Source organism: Halichoeres trimaculatus, unplaced genomic scaffold (assembly GCF_033239565.1).
Source record: "Halichoeres trimaculatus isolate MK-OKI-2021-1 unplaced genomic scaffold, fHalTri1.1 fHalTri1_scaffold_1, whole genome shotgun sequence".
Taxonomy (NCBI): domain Eukaryota; kingdom Metazoa; phylum Chordata; class Actinopteri; order Labriformes; family Labridae; genus Halichoeres; species Halichoeres trimaculatus.
This window is the reverse complement of record NW_027437179.1, coordinates 23,284,910-23,300,925: the sequence shown is the minus strand read 5'-3', so window position 1 is coordinate 23,300,925 and position 16,016 is coordinate 23,284,910. Positions and strand designations below refer to the sequence as shown.

The window sequence follows — 16,016 nt, the reverse complement described above, 5'->3', positions numbered from 1 at the left end:
CAATACGGCTGAAGGAAGTTGAAACCAAATTGACTCATTTTACATGAGACAAGACCTCAAATCCATACATCTTCACTACAGGCTATACTACAGCCTGAAGTGTAGTAACCTCAGTTATCTTGAATATAGTAGCAAAACAACCCATGGCAAGAAAGTGTATTTTAAAAAGAAACTACTACTTCTCTGATCAGCAGCCCTACATGTAAAAATGGATGAAAATGTCAATTCTCTTCAACTTTTTTTCAATACTGATTTTGAATACTTCAGTTCATGACAGTAGGTCTACAAATACCTGTAGCATTTCTGTTGTGTAGAAAAGTTTAAAAAGGAAAAAAAGGAAACATTTCAAGATCAAAACACAAAACCTAACTAATATCTTTTGTTTGTTAGAGCAACCTCTGAAACTTTCTGGTTTGGGTTTTGGGCATTTTATGGCAGAAACACCGCTCCTAAGGGAGATGATGAACTTTCTCAGGCTCATGATACTGATAAATGATCCTTTTTTTTTTTTTAAATCTTGGGGCAGCTTTGGGTTTTTAACAGTTTTATTATAACCTAGATACAGACAAACATCCCAGCTGACATTATGGATCTCAAGATTTAAGTTTTGCAATGTGCTTTTTGTCAACATAGGAGTATATATATATATATATATATATATATATATATATATATATATATATATATATATATATATATATATATATATATATATATATATATATATATATATATATATATTACCATAGGTTAAGATAAGTTTTTTTTTGTTCAAAATTAAATGAAAAGTACTGTACATTATCAAAAACTTGAACTTGAACTTGGGGTACTGATCAAGTGGCTTGTTCATATACAAGGCAGCCTGGGTAGCTTGTAGCCTGGGGCTCCATTCCCACAAATCCTTCGCCCACTCTTTCTTAGCTTCTTGATCTATCCACTCTCACGCCCTCCCCACATGAAGTTTTTAAAGCCCCAAAAGATTAATAAACTTAAAACTCTTAGACATATTTTGTTTTACTTTTTTTTTTTTTCCTTTTTGAAAGGATTTTGCTGTTGTTTGTTGACAATAACTCAATCATCCTTCACACTCACTTTTTTATACAATGTATATTTTTATTGTTTATTTTTGATTTATATTAATTTCTGCTTCTACTTTTGTTACTCTTGTTCTTTTCTGCAGAATATATGAACCACCGTGTTATTTCTGGAAAATATGTGTACCACAGACTGATGTGTACCCATCAGATCTTGTTCAACAGGTTCTGGCAACATTGCGTAATAGTGCCAGGAAATACAAACAGGGCAGATTATCTTTACCACATATTTCACAGTGGGCCAATTCATTCACAGGGCCTCAGGATTTTGTTGGTTTGATTTACAGTTTTTCTCTGTTGTTTTGGTACATTTCTCAAATCATCCTTGCCATTTGCAAAACAGTCAGTGTATTTCTCAGAACAGTTCGTAGAAATAGCAAAACACCATGGACTATCTGCTACAGCCAGTCTCTTTCTCAACATCCTTAGTTCATCTCTCAAAAGTAAATTTCTGTGTCAGTGAACATGTCAGTGCATCAGAATGATGAGTACTTGTCATTATGTATGCATAGGACCATCAAAGTGCTCAGTCGTGTTGTCAGTACAACAGTTTACTCTGGAAGAATGTTCTGATGTAAACTATGGCTAAAGTTTTGATGACAGTTACAATAAATAGTAAATGACATCTTAGTTTATGTAGGAGATTGATTACAAGAGACTGGACAAAATTCACATTTTCACTTTAACTGTGTGTGCTGTAATTTGTTGACGGACCCCATTGTGATACAGAAAGGAGAAGAAGGCGCTGCATAGCACAAAGAAAAACATATAAATAAAACATATAACACACACACATTTTTTTATTTTGCACATTTAGCTCCAAACTTTGCCGAATTAATGAACAGGCATGTATTGCAGCCAAAAACCAGTAAAAAGGGGTTGAGGGCTGTCCAGGACTCTTGGAATACAGCAGGCTCTAGATTTTATCAGTGTTGAAGATGCTGAGTTGTCCAAAAGGGAAAGGGGCAGTGAATTCGAGACAGTAAGGGAGAGGACCTTTGTGCAGGCATAACTCTTCTCAGAGAACGAGGTTTGAATTATTTTGATCCTGGTGTAGTCAGCTACACAGTTTAATGTGTGTTTTGAGTCTCATAAAATCAGATAAAAGTTTAAGAATATAGAAACAACACATTAACATACAACATGAAAAACACGTTTTATTAGAATGGGAGAGAAGGAATAACCCAAATAACTTTTCAACAGGGTTAAGTGCAGTAATACAAAATAAAAATCATTAAATGAGTCAAGTACAGTAAGTGACATAAGATGAAAACTATTGCTCACACTTGTATTCAAAGTTACATACTACTTGTTACAAATAATCATTTCCCCATGCTCCTCAGAAAATGCAACTTCTCTGTAGGTACTACATGCCACTGCTTCACCTCTCTCATCACTGCCTGCACCTGTTTCTTCCTCTTGGGATGTGGGTTTCTTCCTCCTCTTATTAAGCAGAGGGTTGTTGGACAGGTCCAGGTCTTTGATCTTCACCTGGTCATAGTCAACACGCATGGTGGCCAGAGCGCAGGTCATTTCCTCCTGATGAAATAAAAAAAATACGGAGGTGGCTTTAACCTGAATCTTGACTGCCACCTGCTGGCTAAACATAATAAACAAACATCTCAGAGTGGGTCCCACCTTCACATCATCCCAGAGCTCCTTGTCTTCTGTTAAAACTCGAGAGGTGTGGAGAGGAGTTGGAGGAACCACCATGGACTTCTGCAATACAAACATACAACAGTACTAAGAGTATATCAGGGAAAAACCAAAGGATAAAGAGACGACAACAATGTGAGAACTTACACTGATCCAGGGGTGGTTCACAAATTGACCAATGGTCATCCTCTCATTAGGGTCTGTCTTTAGAAGCTGGATGATGAGCTGTTTAGCTACAGAAGAAAGAAAGTAAACACAGCTAACAAACATACACTTGATTACAAAGTCTTACACACATACTGTTGCATTGTCAAGTGAGGAGATCATTCACAATTTTACTTTTTTTAAATGAAATCTAAAAACAGCTGTAAATGTAGGAGAGACCTGTGATTTTACTTGTTTGGTTGGAATCTGTCACTGTTACAGTATGTCTATGTTCTTAATGTTATCGGCAGAAGTCTCATTTTGTTAAGTCACTGAGAAGGTCTCTCATCCTTTAATTGAGCTCAGCCTTAACCACTAAGCCTCAGTCTTGCTTCATCATGCTTGCTTGTTAACATGTCTAATTACTGTTAAGTCATCTGTATCTCCCCTCAAGTTATCACTTTCCTTCTCGGAGGTATTTTCCTTGTGATCTATGAATTTTCTGTTTCAGTCGAACCTTCTTCAGAAACATCAGCCCACTCAGGGTTTGGGAACTCGTACTGTCCAAGCCTGATCCTCTGCTTCATGCCCGGAGAGATGGCCTGACCTGTGTTAGAGTAGAATGGAGGAAACCCACACAGACTAGAAAAAGAAGAGATGAAAACAAAAGCAGAGCCTGTTTGACTTTGCAAACTTATTTCACCAAACTGCAGGGTTAAACTATTTATTAAGAATACCAGGATATGCATACTTGTCTTATTATGCTGTGCACACACACACACAAACACACACACACGATACTCACAGAATATACATGATTACGCCAAGAGACCACATGTCACATGACTTGTCATATTTCTCTGGCCCAAGCACTTCTGGGGCTGTATGGTCAAACAGGCACATGAAAAACAAACTCAACAACGTGAAGAAGGACAGACAGGCTTAGCCAAAGCACAAAGACAACACAAGATTTAACATCAACCCAAAACTTACAGTTATGATAGCACGTTTATGGTACTGATTTCACAGAAAGTCTGAGAATTAAACGACAGAAAACCACTCACCAACATAATAAGGAGTGTAACAGGGAGTTTGTAGAGAGTTGTACAGTGTTGTCTCCTTTGCAAAACCAAAGTCAGTCAGTTTTAGCGTTGCATTACTCTCCTTGGTCGTGTAGAGCAGGTTTTCAGGCTACATAAAATGCATAAATGAGAAAAACATATATATTCACAAGCTTCAGAGATTTTTTTGCCATTCTTTGTGAAGAGCAGTTGCAGTACCTTTACATCTCTGTGAGCGATGTCCATGTGGTGGAGGAACTGTATGGCTGTGCCAATGTCGTGCATGATCTCTGATGCCTCTGATGGATACACATGACACAGATGTAATATGTCAGTGCAGAGTTTAAAAGCAGATAAATCCAAACTGCCTCATGAAACCTCTAACCTACCTCTCTCAGTGAAGGCCTGGTCTCCCCTGGCCTGGATGCGGCTGAACAGCTCCCCTCCCTCCATACTGAGACAAGACCAACAAGAGATCAGAGCAGGGGGCAGAGTGGGCTCTATTGGCAAGCACATACTTCTCTCTACTGGAATCATGGTGGAACAACAAAGCCTCTCATTGTGCTATAATGATTAACTGCTGAGACGAGTCCAGTCTACAGACCGAGGACACTCACACAGTACACAGTTCACACAGTAAGGGGGCACTGGAGGGCAAAGACAGCATCTATACAGAGCCAGTGCATTCATTTTACACCATCAAGTTAATACAAACAACAAGGTTGTGCAGGTTGCTGTACATGTGCTCCTGAAATTTTTCAATATAAGAGTTTTTTCATCACTATGTAGGATGTGTGAAGCACAGTGCAAAAGACTGGTGCATTGCAAAAACTGAAATATAGTGTTGGTCTGATATCTTCAGTGGAAAAAAAAATGCATTGTTAAATCAAGTTTGACAAATGATCAACTGTAAGTTCAATATAAGCCACATTCACTCGACAAGTACAGAAAAATGTCCTATTGAAACATTTTGCCAGTTGGATAAGAAGAATGTACTTCCTTAGTTTCTTGTTTTGTTTTTTTCCCCACATTTTAAGATACTTGACAAGCAAGCTTTTCTTACCACACCAGAAGATTTTTTTTATGATTGACGAGCAATTCAGGCATCATTTTTGTCTTTCTATATCTTGAAATAAGGCATTTCTGGACTTTTTAAGTAAATGTGGCTTATATTGAGTCTTAAAGGACATTTTAAATTAAGATATTGCTGCAAGTAGTCACCTGAGTGAGCCACATTTACATATTTTGTGCTCAGGTTTGTGATCAGAGTTTTACCAACCTGTCTATGTGTTCCTCTGCCCTGTCTAATTTTTTGCTTCCCTTTCAGTCCAAGAAAATATTTTGATGTGATGCAGCTTAAAAGGACAGAAAAAGCCTTTAAAAGGGCATGTTTGTTGGACCCAGAGATTTTAAATATCACAGAGGGACTGATTTGCGTACAAAAACACAGGGCACAAATGTAATTACTGAAAGCAAAGCTGTCCCTTGGTGGAAGTCTTCCTACCATGGAAAATATGTAGTCATCATTACAAGAGTTTTTTTGGCAAACAGAAACAGAGACAGAAAAAAACACAAGTGCATGATTGCACGTACTTCAGCAGCTAAAAATGGGTGAAAGTCTTATTTTGAAATCAGAGTAAGTCAAGATGTATTTGATTTCCAGTCTTTTGTCAGACATGAGCTGAATGTGGATACCATGCAGTCATTTTTTGATCACAAGTCCTAAAAATAACCCCGATTGGTTTTCTTCCAAATACCCATACGACACATCCTTTTGGATAAATAATTTCAGTCAAAGACAGTTATATCATTGAATGTCACTTATTTTGCTCTTGGCAGATTTACTGACAGGTCATAAACTGACAGGAAATAACAGCTATGCTCACCACTCCATGATGATGAGCAGACACTTTTTCCCCTGGTGCATGTTCTCATACAGGCTGAGGATTTGGACAATGTGGGGCCCTCCTGACACTCTGTAGTGCAGCTCTACCTCCCGTCTGGCTTTAGGGGTATCGTACAGGATCTGCACCAAATGAGACAAACACACATCAGTCACATTCTTTTAAATCTGCATGGATGTCTGCAGATCACAAGTGATAGTTATAACAATTCATTGAGCCCCACAGTAAATTAACCCCTATTCTACAGCCCTGAGTAAAAAACATCAATCTACTGCAGTCATTCATGAGAAATACTTTCTGAGTTCAATTAGCAACATGCTTGCTGCGGCTATGGTTAAATTATTGAGGAAGGAGGACTTCCGATTTTCCCCAGCATGTAGACCCTGGAAAAATTCCCAGACACTGTATTTCCTATGAAAGGGAAAGGCTAACTATTTCGGTCTTTATGAGGTTTGAGGCTCTTCTAAAGCCTCTGAATGCAAAAATCAAGCATTTCCACTTATAAGAACACATGATACAACTGGCTTTCATATCTGTTCAGTTTTGCTTGGCACCACAGACATCGCTAAGAAATGTGGAGACACTCCAGAGGCTGCATTTTCTGTTTGTATTTTGCGTTAGTCCAAATAAGCCGTTCAATCGACTGCATGCTCAAAATTACTCATATTTTCCATCTCTGGCTTTCAAAAGTAAATACTTAATAATTTGGACTGTAAACATAGACTGTAAAATTGTTAGTTAGTTGGTGTAGTTGAATATGTGAAGCACAGAGTGCATCATTGTCCACACAACAATCGTGGGAATTGTGTCAGAAGCATGCCAGACAGCACATCACTGTTACACTCTCAAAAAGCTGTCTGGGCAGCTCGGGAATTGAATTTGCTCTCAGCTATCTGCATCAAGCATCCAAAAAGTGATTCACATCTCATCTGTGACACACGGGATGCACCAAACAATTTTAAAGTGTCACAAAACTTAGATACTGAGCAGACTTTTAGTATGAGACACAGACGGTTGGATCTTAAAAAGAAAATTCATTGTTGGAAGCTGTCTCCTAAGTGGCACCAGCATCTGTGGGACAACTTGTAGACACATATGGACATACATAGAAATAGAAATACACACACACACACACACACACACACACACACACACACACACACACACAAACACACACACACACACACACACACACACACACACACACACACACACACACACACACACACATACACACACCTTTAGGGCACATTTTTGTCCAGTTTTCTTGCAGAAGCATTCCAGCACTTTGCCATTGATTCCCAGCCCGAGGACCTGTGCTGTGACTTTATAGTCATCTGTCACCGCATTTCTCCGAAACTCCAGGTTGCAATAAGGAGGAGGCTGGAGGTCAGTGAGGCCGCTGTCCAGGCTGCTACCCGGGCTTGTGGAGCCACTGAGGCGCGCAGCCCCATGCTGCGCAGTAATTGGACTTACTGTCTGCTCCTCCTGGTTATGATGCATTTTGAGGACGGTAGATTGACAGTAGGGCCATCAGTCAACACCACGGTAAATATCCTGAGTCATTCCAGTGCACAAGACTTTCACACTTCTTGAAGAGTTTGCGGGTATGGGAGAGAAAAAGGAGATCTGCAATCTATCCAAAAAGGGCGGAGGTCTGAAACCGCACCGTTATGTTTGCTCGGAGAACTTGCAAAGACTCCACCTGTCCCAGGGAAGTCCGTATATTGGGATAGGACAATAAACGACAACATTGAGATGTAAGAAATTGTTAAAAAGTAATTTGGTACCCCTGTCTGTTCCTCATCACGTTTATTTTCCTCCTGCTGCAGGAAACACTGAGCTCTCCAATTCCCTTACGTCAGCGCAGAGGGGCTCAAATATTTTCTTAAAGGAACATCACGCGCATTGGCGCGCGGCTGGGTACCACCAGAGGAACAGATGGACGCCCGGAAGCAGAAATGAGAGGGATCGTTGCACGTTTATAGTCCAAGGCTGTATGGTTGTAAATTAATTCTGCCCAGATTCTTGTGTAACCATTGTACATTTTCGTGGATTTCTGGGCCACACAAACTTGAAAATGTCAGTGCAGCAGTTGACCACCGTTGAGAAGCTGAAACTGCGCGAGGCCAGGGGACACACAGGCTACTACTATAATTGGTCTTATGTATTTTGGAATTTTATCAGAAAATATTTTTCAAGTTTTCAAAGTAGCCTATTCAGTACATCTACTTGTCTGAGCTGTAGACATTATCTCAGTTATTTTGTACAAAATTACACATGGCTTATATAAGCTTTATTAAGTATCCATTATTTAGTTTTAATTGATGGCACAAAAATGACAAAACATTCCATCAGATTAGAAAATAGAAAAAAAAATACATGTGACTTTGGATTATGTGCACTCATGACAAACATCTGATATGACACCACTGCAATGCTTCTGACAGACATAAAGCAGGGTATTATATGTTTGATTCATTGCATGGTGTGGCTGTATGAAGATTTTTAACCAATGCTCAATTCTGATTCAGCCCTGCAGGGCACGGTCCAGCACATGCTCATCCTGAACAGGAAATGGCATTGTGACCAGCAGCTGCCTGTTTTCTTCCATGGTGCGCTGGATGGTGTCATAAGCATTAGAGTTTCCAGACCAGCAGCGACGAGCCACCTGCAGAACACACGAACAGATCCAACGAGCTATCATTGATAATCTGCTCCATTTCAACATTGGTGGCCCAGGTCTATGATGCTGCCTGTCTCATTACGCTCTTACCCCATTGGAGACGTCCCAGTTGAGCATCAGTCTGGCTCGCTTTGCTGCTTCCTCTGAGCCATCCAACAGCAATCCAAAGCCTCCGTTCATCACCTCACCCCTGTGAGTATGTAAAATAGAGAATTAAGACAGACATATATTGACATGGCGAAGAGTTAATTTTTTTCGATATAAAAGCGCAATAACCTCCGCCTATTATAAGCATTTTATAAAAGAGCAGTCAGGCATACCAGCCAACACCACCTCCATTGTGCAGAGCGACCCATGTAGCACCTCTGAATGCATCACCAACAAAGTTCTGGACAGCCATGTCTGCAAGGAAGGGGGATTGTGAACTGTCAGTTTGACTTATGCAGAGTTTCCTAGCAGTGATACAGATTATACTGCTTTTGATGAAAGAAAGGAGACTGGGAAATCTGAAGAAAAGAAAAAGGAGTTTTCTTTTTAATTAGTATCATAGAACGGATTCTGCACAGACGCTTCCTTATGTTTGACCATCTCTCATAGTTTCTCCATTTCTCTCTTTCAAGCCAGGTTCCACTGCATTACCCTCGACAGACCAAAGCATGAAATGAGCATGAAAAAATGAAAATGAATGTCTCTGTACATTAGTATTGTACATTTGCTGGCACATCATACTTGTTGTAATATACCGCAGCAAATAACAGTTGTTCCTTTTTCTATTTGATTTGACTGCAGTGTTAGACTGTCATAACCAGCTGTAGACTTTAGTTTCCTGGTTGTGTCTGTCTGCAGGATGTCATACCTGCACAGAAGGCAGATCCATCATAAACATTGGAGGTTTCTCTGAAGGGGCTGTCTGTGCCACTAACATCATGATGGTCCCTGCTAATAACCACAGGAGCCTGAGCAACACAAATGATATGAGATACAGCTTAGATTACAGTGAAAATGTGGTATTATGTAGACTGCTGTAAACAGTAAAACATCTTCTGAAGCGACAATCCTCTTACTGAGACTCGTCCATCAGCGATCGCCTGGTTTATAGCCAGAGCAATAGAGACTCTCCCTTTCTGGTCTGAGTAAAGGATTCTGGCCTGAGATCCCACAACCTAAACAAAGAGAAAACACAAAGGAAGTAAAAATTTTGTTGCAATGCATCACATCAGATATATCGATATACCAATATCGATAAAAAGCAGGTATAAGTTGCAGACCATTTTGTGTTTTCCAGCCTCTCTGATCCAGCGAATGTTGTCAGCGTACTGCTGTTTGATACGATCAGTCACACTGGCACTTATTTCCTCCAGGACATTGGTTGCAATGTTGTCTGTTGCAGCAAGATCTTGAGGGTCACCGGATGTGCAAACCCAGCGAAATGGGCCAAAGCCCAAAGAGAAAATATCACTGCAGCAAAGACAGAAGCAGAGAGACTTTTTTTAAATGTACTGCTACAAGAAAAGGTTGAATCCTAGTCTATTGGCTTTCTGTCATGGACTTGAGCATTTTAGTTTTAATGCTATATTCAATACAATAGAAAATGTTTCACCCCATTATATGCTGGACATAAGATGGGTAGCGAAATTCTGTGGCTCCTCCACCAATTTTTTGTACATCCGCTCCTGAAAAGACAAGATGAATACGCCTCTTTTAGGTTTTGGACATACACAGAATTAGAATGATGATATAATCTGTGCTTGTTAAAACGTTAAAATGCTGACCAGCTCTTTGGGCCTCCAGGAGAAAGGCATTGCCATAGTCCCAGAAGAACATCCCGGCATCTGCAAGTTTGTTGATGGCCTTAATGTGTCTTTGGAGGCTGTTATTAGATAAAAAACACATTTTAATTTCACCTTTAAAGATGTTTACTTTGTATAAAATGTAATACAATCTATGGGTGTAACTACCTTTCTTCGACCATGGCTCGAAAACGGCAGGGATCAGTCACCATGAGCTGATTGGCCTGGCGGAAGCTGAGCTGAACTGGGTAATATCCTCCGTTAAACGGATTGTGTAGAGAAGTCTGATCTGAACCCAGATCCACCAGCAGCTCCCCTGTCTTCTCATACTCCAAAAGAAGTCTCTCCCTAATAAAAAAAAAAATGATTTCAGATGAAAAGATGTTTTTTTCTGCAGCTGCTCACTCTGAAAATATCAACTTATTCCTTACCAGAGGTCCACAATGTTGCCATGGAAACCCAGACTAAGGGCAGTCTTCGACCTTTTGGCATCTCTGACAGACAAAATTTAAAGTGTCACATTTCATATTAGACAGGTGCTATTGTGTGTTTGAGTTACAATAAATTAGGAAACCCTTTTTAGAAATGCTGAGTGTTGCTAACACTTTATACATAAAGTACTAGGGTTAGATATAAAGCGTTGAAGCAGGATAGTACTACAGACCAGGTACTGGGCTGTCAGTGGTACAAATAGACCAGCAGGGAAAACATCTACTAAACATAATTATTCAAGTATCGTTTACCACATATTTAGTACATGTGCTATAACTCTTCTTCTGTGAGAAGATCAAGGCAACACTAATGTCATAACCCAACACAAAATGTGAGGCTTGAGCAGCATTAAGACTGGAAATAGAGAATAATGACGGGCCTGACTGTTTACAGAAAAAAACAAGATTCGCCTTTCTCTAAAGCTAAACAATTGATAATGAAGTTCAAAAAGGTAAATAGTAAAACAAATAAGCTGAATGACACCTGTAAAAGTCTGGTATGTAATTTTTACATGCTTGTTATTATGTGGCCTAAATGTGCATTTTTGCGAATTATTGACTACATGATAAAGTCTCCAGTATCTGGGCTGTGCTAAGCCAAGCTAATATGCTACTAAGGTAAAAGCTTCACTTTTGACTTTATTAATTAAGGCTGGAGGCTGCTGCTTGAGTGGTAGTTTTTGTCTTATGTAACTATCTTTCAAACAGTAAATTTTACAAAATAATTTGCTCTTCTGATATGATTTCCAAAATGTTCTTCAGTGTATTTCTCACATGATCAAGTTACACCTATAAATCAGGCTTTTTGCCTTTATTTATGCAGTGAGGAGTGATTAGTAAGGGACCTAATTTTTCTTTGTGTATCAAAAGGATGCTCATTTAATTAAGAACAAAGATATCTCCAACATTTTTAGAGAAATACACACAATGAAGGAGTAAATGAAGTTGTAATAGCATGTATGCTGCAATGATGTTTTCTATAATGATTCAGACATTGATAATTCCCCTTTTGTTACCTGATGTGTCTAATGCACTGCTCAATGTTGCTGGTGACCTCCATCAGCCAACCCTGCTCATGTCTCTTTCTAAGAGGGGCCTCGTCCACCTACACACACCACATTACACAATTACCCTCAGCAATAATCCTTTCATCTCACACCATTAGCAGTGATCAGTAATCAGAAAATCAGTATTAACCACCTCACCTCTGCAATAACGCCAATACAACCTGCAATGACAGCAGCTTTAGCCTGGGCTCCACTCATGCCTCCCAGGCCAGAGGTCACAAAAACTCGCCCGCTCAGGTCACCTGAACCCAGATATCTCCGGCCTGCATTCAGCACTGTCAGCTATGCAGGAAAACACAGGGAAGATTAAAAACACGACAAAGATTTGAGTAAAGACTTTAATTATCTACATAAAACATTGGCTCTTCTCAGATAGTTGGATCTAAAAAAATGTACGTACAAGGAGTGAAATTATCATGTTTTTAATGAACATTATTACAAAAATCCTAAAGTTTGATTTTTGATTTGATTTTTCTTTTGCTGAAAACACAAACCATAGTGCCATGAACAATCCCTTGCGGTCCAATGTAGCAGTAGCTGCCTGCTGTCATTTGACCGTACCTGAACAAAAGTGAGTAAAACATGAAGAAGTTAATTCTGCTGTCTGGAGGTTAAAAGACACACAGTTTCTTCCTGATTTAAAAAAAGTGGAGAAGCAGCTTGATGGATTCAAAAGTATTTTGAAAACTTACATGGACACACCGAGAGCAAACATCTTCTCATACTGCTCTTTGGAGGAGTAATTAGGAATGACCTGTGTGATGCAAAGGAGTGAGTACACATGTGGGCTGAAAACATCTGTTTGGTAGTTTAGAGTAGTTACCATGCCGTTGGTGATGATGGCACGAGGTGAAGAGGGCAGGCTGGGGAACAGGCCCATTGGATGACCACTGTACATCACCAGTGTTTGTTCCTCCGTCATCTCACTCAAATAATGCATGACCAAACAAAACTGAATCCAGAGACACACATATAGTACATTTTCACCATCTCAGGCACGAATAATACAATAAAACCTTTCACATAAACTGGAGCACACTCATGGCTCACCTGGGCCCAGTTACTGAACACCTGTCCATTTCCTCCATAGGTGACAAGCTCCTGGGGGAACTGAGGGAAAAAGGAACATAACGCTGTCAAAGAACTTACACAGCAAACAGATCACTTTAAAAAGATGTTTGCTCTGCTTTCCTACAGGCTACCACCTGAGCAACAGCAGGGTCCAGGTTGTTCATGATCATCAGCATGATGGAGGCTGCTTGACGTGTGCGGCATGGGTACTGATCGATGGGGTAAGCTCTGAAAAAGACAAAGAAATTTAAATCACAGTCCTGAAATGAAGACAAACTAGACAACACCACTGTAAAATGGAGCTACAAACCATGTTGTTTTCAATTACTTTCTATTTACTTCCTCTAAATATCCATCTGATTTTTTAAAAAGTTTTTGTAAATTACCAAAAACTATTTAAAGCTCATGTAAAAGAATTTCACTATTTGGGTTTACTTTTGCAGCCCCTGGTCATACGCTTAAGGAGAGATACACAGGGTAAATTATAAACCAGAATTCTCAGATAATGTAATTTTTAAATTTTGCATTTCTAACTGATTTCTTAATCTTATATTTTTATATTGTAATCCTTGTATTTGCTTAATGTCACATTTCTTTTGATGCTGTTAATTTTATTATTGTTGAATTTTAAACTGTGAAGCACACTGAACTACTGTATAAATGGTGCTTTATAAATAAACCTGAAGATTATTATTATTTTGCCTTTGGGAAGCAGCAACTTGTATAAAAAAAAGATCTGCACTTAGGTGATGATATAAGGATTTGGTTTGTCATTGAAGCATTTAGTTATCTTTTATTCAGATAAAAAAAACAATGAAGCTTTTATTCCCTACACATAATACATCACCTTAAAAGAAGTTAGGAAAAAAAAGTTAAAAGAGAGTCAAAAGATTTGCTGTTAAAATATTTAAATTCGCTGCATACAATGAAAAAATCTAAAACTAGACTGATAAGGTTTTCATTTTGTCTCACCTCATGCGCATTGTGGGACAGAAGCGGTACATGTAGATGTGGCCATACTGCCGTAGCTCTTGAGCAAACTCCGGTGCGAGTGTGGAGTGGTGGGAGGGGGGGAAATAACGCAGAGCATTTCTCAGCGCCAACTACAGGAAGAGACATTTATTGCACTTTAGTGACAGTCTACAGCATAAACTTTGATTCATATCATATTATGTGGTAGATGAGCATCAGAAGATCTTTTACTCTTCCATCTAAAATAACAGAAACTCATTATGTCTTCAAATTATTTACTCTAGCCTTTGCTCTGTGTTTGGGCAATCAGTGGAGGACCTGAGAGAATGATCAAATATTTCAGACAGGCTATGAGCCAACAAAGTGATGCAATAAGTCAGAGTACACAGCATGGCATAATGAAGGATTTGACACACCAAAGCAACTTTCTGGCTATGTACAAATCAATTATCAGTGTTACTTTCCAGACCAGCAACAATTTGAGATTACGTTAATCTGGGACATTTTCTGATTACTGAAAAAGCAAAAGTTTGTCGCAATAATAAAACTCTCAGAAAATACCTAAGTATCTGCAAAACAGAATTCAGCACTATTTTGACTAATTATTTACACCTTCATTCATTGTTTTCTTATTTGTACGGCCCTCTGGGGAAGGATCCTATGATATAATGTACCTAGAATACTCATTCAATAAATACCTTTCATATGCACAGAAACAGTGTGTATTTCCTTACCCGTTCCTCCTCTGCTGAAAGGTTGGGGGTCCTGATGGGTGCATGTGGCACATTGGGGTCTCTTCCCCTGCGAGGAGGCAGAGGGTCCAGGGGGAGACCGCTGCATATCTCCTTCAAAGAAGACATCCCGTTGAACACTCTCTGTCACACGCTTGAGCTTGTACTTGGAGATAAGAATTACAACAGTGACTAAAGGCAGCTCCCACTCGTGCTGCTAATCGTGAAGAGGATCGGTGAAAGACAGAGTACTGGGGAAAATCTGAAGATGATCACCTCTCAGCTCTTTGTCTCATTGGCTTTTTGGTCATTTTTTTGCCCTTCACATTCAACCAATAGTACGACGTGAAGAGAGATGGGTGTTTGGTAATTATTGATCGTTGAGAGAGTTTGAAGTGGCACATGCTTCAGTGGACAAACACAGCAGCAGACCTCTGACCCCTGATGCTGGGACATGTAACTTAAAAGTTAAACAAAAGTGTGTGCCAGAACCTTTGTGCGGGTCAATAATTATTACATAGAAGCATTCTGTTTCCCTTTTTTAGTCCTTGCTACACAACATAGATTTTATTACCTCCAGGACATGCAGGTGTATCCACCTCTTACTAATTTAGTCTGATACTAATTATTTCAATCCATTATCATAATTGTGATTATCTTACACTTAAAAATCCACAACATCTATCATTCTCATGAGATCATACACCAGAGATATATATATATATATTTTTTTTTCTGGCCTTGGATCATTTGTCTCCTGATTGGAGGGCCGGCAGTTCAACAGCAGTTACCGTAGTGCAGTGCCAAAACATTCTTCAGCAGGACTTTGAGCCCCAAATTCCTCTGATGTTGTCAACAGAGTGAATTTATGAATGAAATGACCAAATACTGAGTGAAGGACTGTGGTGTGAATGACTGGATGTGATGAGCAGTGCACAAAGTCCTTAAAGTTGCAAAAAAGCCAAGAAAAGCTCACTTTGAGAAATGATTCATTTAGCATTTACATTTGGGGATTCTGCTTTTCAGAACGCTTACAGGGTAAATGGTTTGTCCCTAAGGAATTAACAGAACAACCAAGTGACAAACTAATAAATGTGATTTAATAGTCCCAGGACATTAACTCTTCATTAAATTGTGTACTTGACAGAGCTTACATACATGAGAGGCATCAGGTGAAAGCAAAAATAGCACCTGATAAGGATCAAAAACATACTTTATTATAAAAACTGTTTTCACTTCAGGTTACTCTAATTAGTCCTGTGTTCAGTAACCCTTTAAGCACGGCTGAGGTAAATGTGTCAAGTTTGGTAACAAGTCATCAGATGAGATGTAGTGGCAAAAGACAGACA

General features: G+C 39.2%; 2 protein-coding genes across 2 annotated transcripts; both read right to left on the bottom strand.

The window, feature by feature from the left end:
- Positions 1-1,873: 1,873 nt before the first annotated feature.
- LOC141798640 (MAP kinase-activated protein kinase 2-like) lies at positions 1,874-7,740 on the bottom strand. The gene is made up of 10 exons (XM_074680494.1): positions 7,099-7,740; positions 5,842-5,981; positions 4,345-4,409; positions 4,175-4,254; positions 3,959-4,085; positions 3,700-3,775; positions 3,412-3,536; positions 2,898-2,983; positions 2,733-2,813; positions 1,874-2,633 (listed from the first exon to the last, which is right to left on the bottom strand). Exons 1-10 carry the CDS (start codon positions 7,360-7,362, stop codon positions 2,400-2,402), a joined length of 1,278 nt encoding a protein of 425 aa, XP_074536595.1. The 5' UTR covers positions 7,363-7,740; the 3' UTR covers positions 1,874-2,399.
- Positions 7,741-8,248: 508 nt separating this feature from the next.
- uroc1 (urocanate hydratase 1) lies at positions 8,249-14,960 on the bottom strand. The gene is made up of 19 exons (XM_074675058.1): positions 14,671-14,960; positions 13,937-14,067; positions 13,099-13,192; positions 12,944-13,003; positions 12,717-12,845; positions 12,586-12,647; positions 12,388-12,454; positions 12,032-12,175; positions 11,843-11,931; positions 10,767-10,829; positions 10,504-10,683; positions 10,318-10,415; positions 10,146-10,218; positions 9,814-10,003; positions 9,610-9,708; positions 9,402-9,501; positions 8,866-8,947; positions 8,636-8,735; positions 8,249-8,530 (listed from the first exon to the last, which is right to left on the bottom strand). Exons 1-19 carry the CDS (start codon positions 14,794-14,796, stop codon positions 8,390-8,392), a joined length of 2,028 nt encoding a protein of 675 aa, XP_074531159.1. The 5' UTR covers positions 14,797-14,960; the 3' UTR covers positions 8,249-8,389.
- Positions 14,961-16,016: the final 1,056 nt, after the last annotated feature.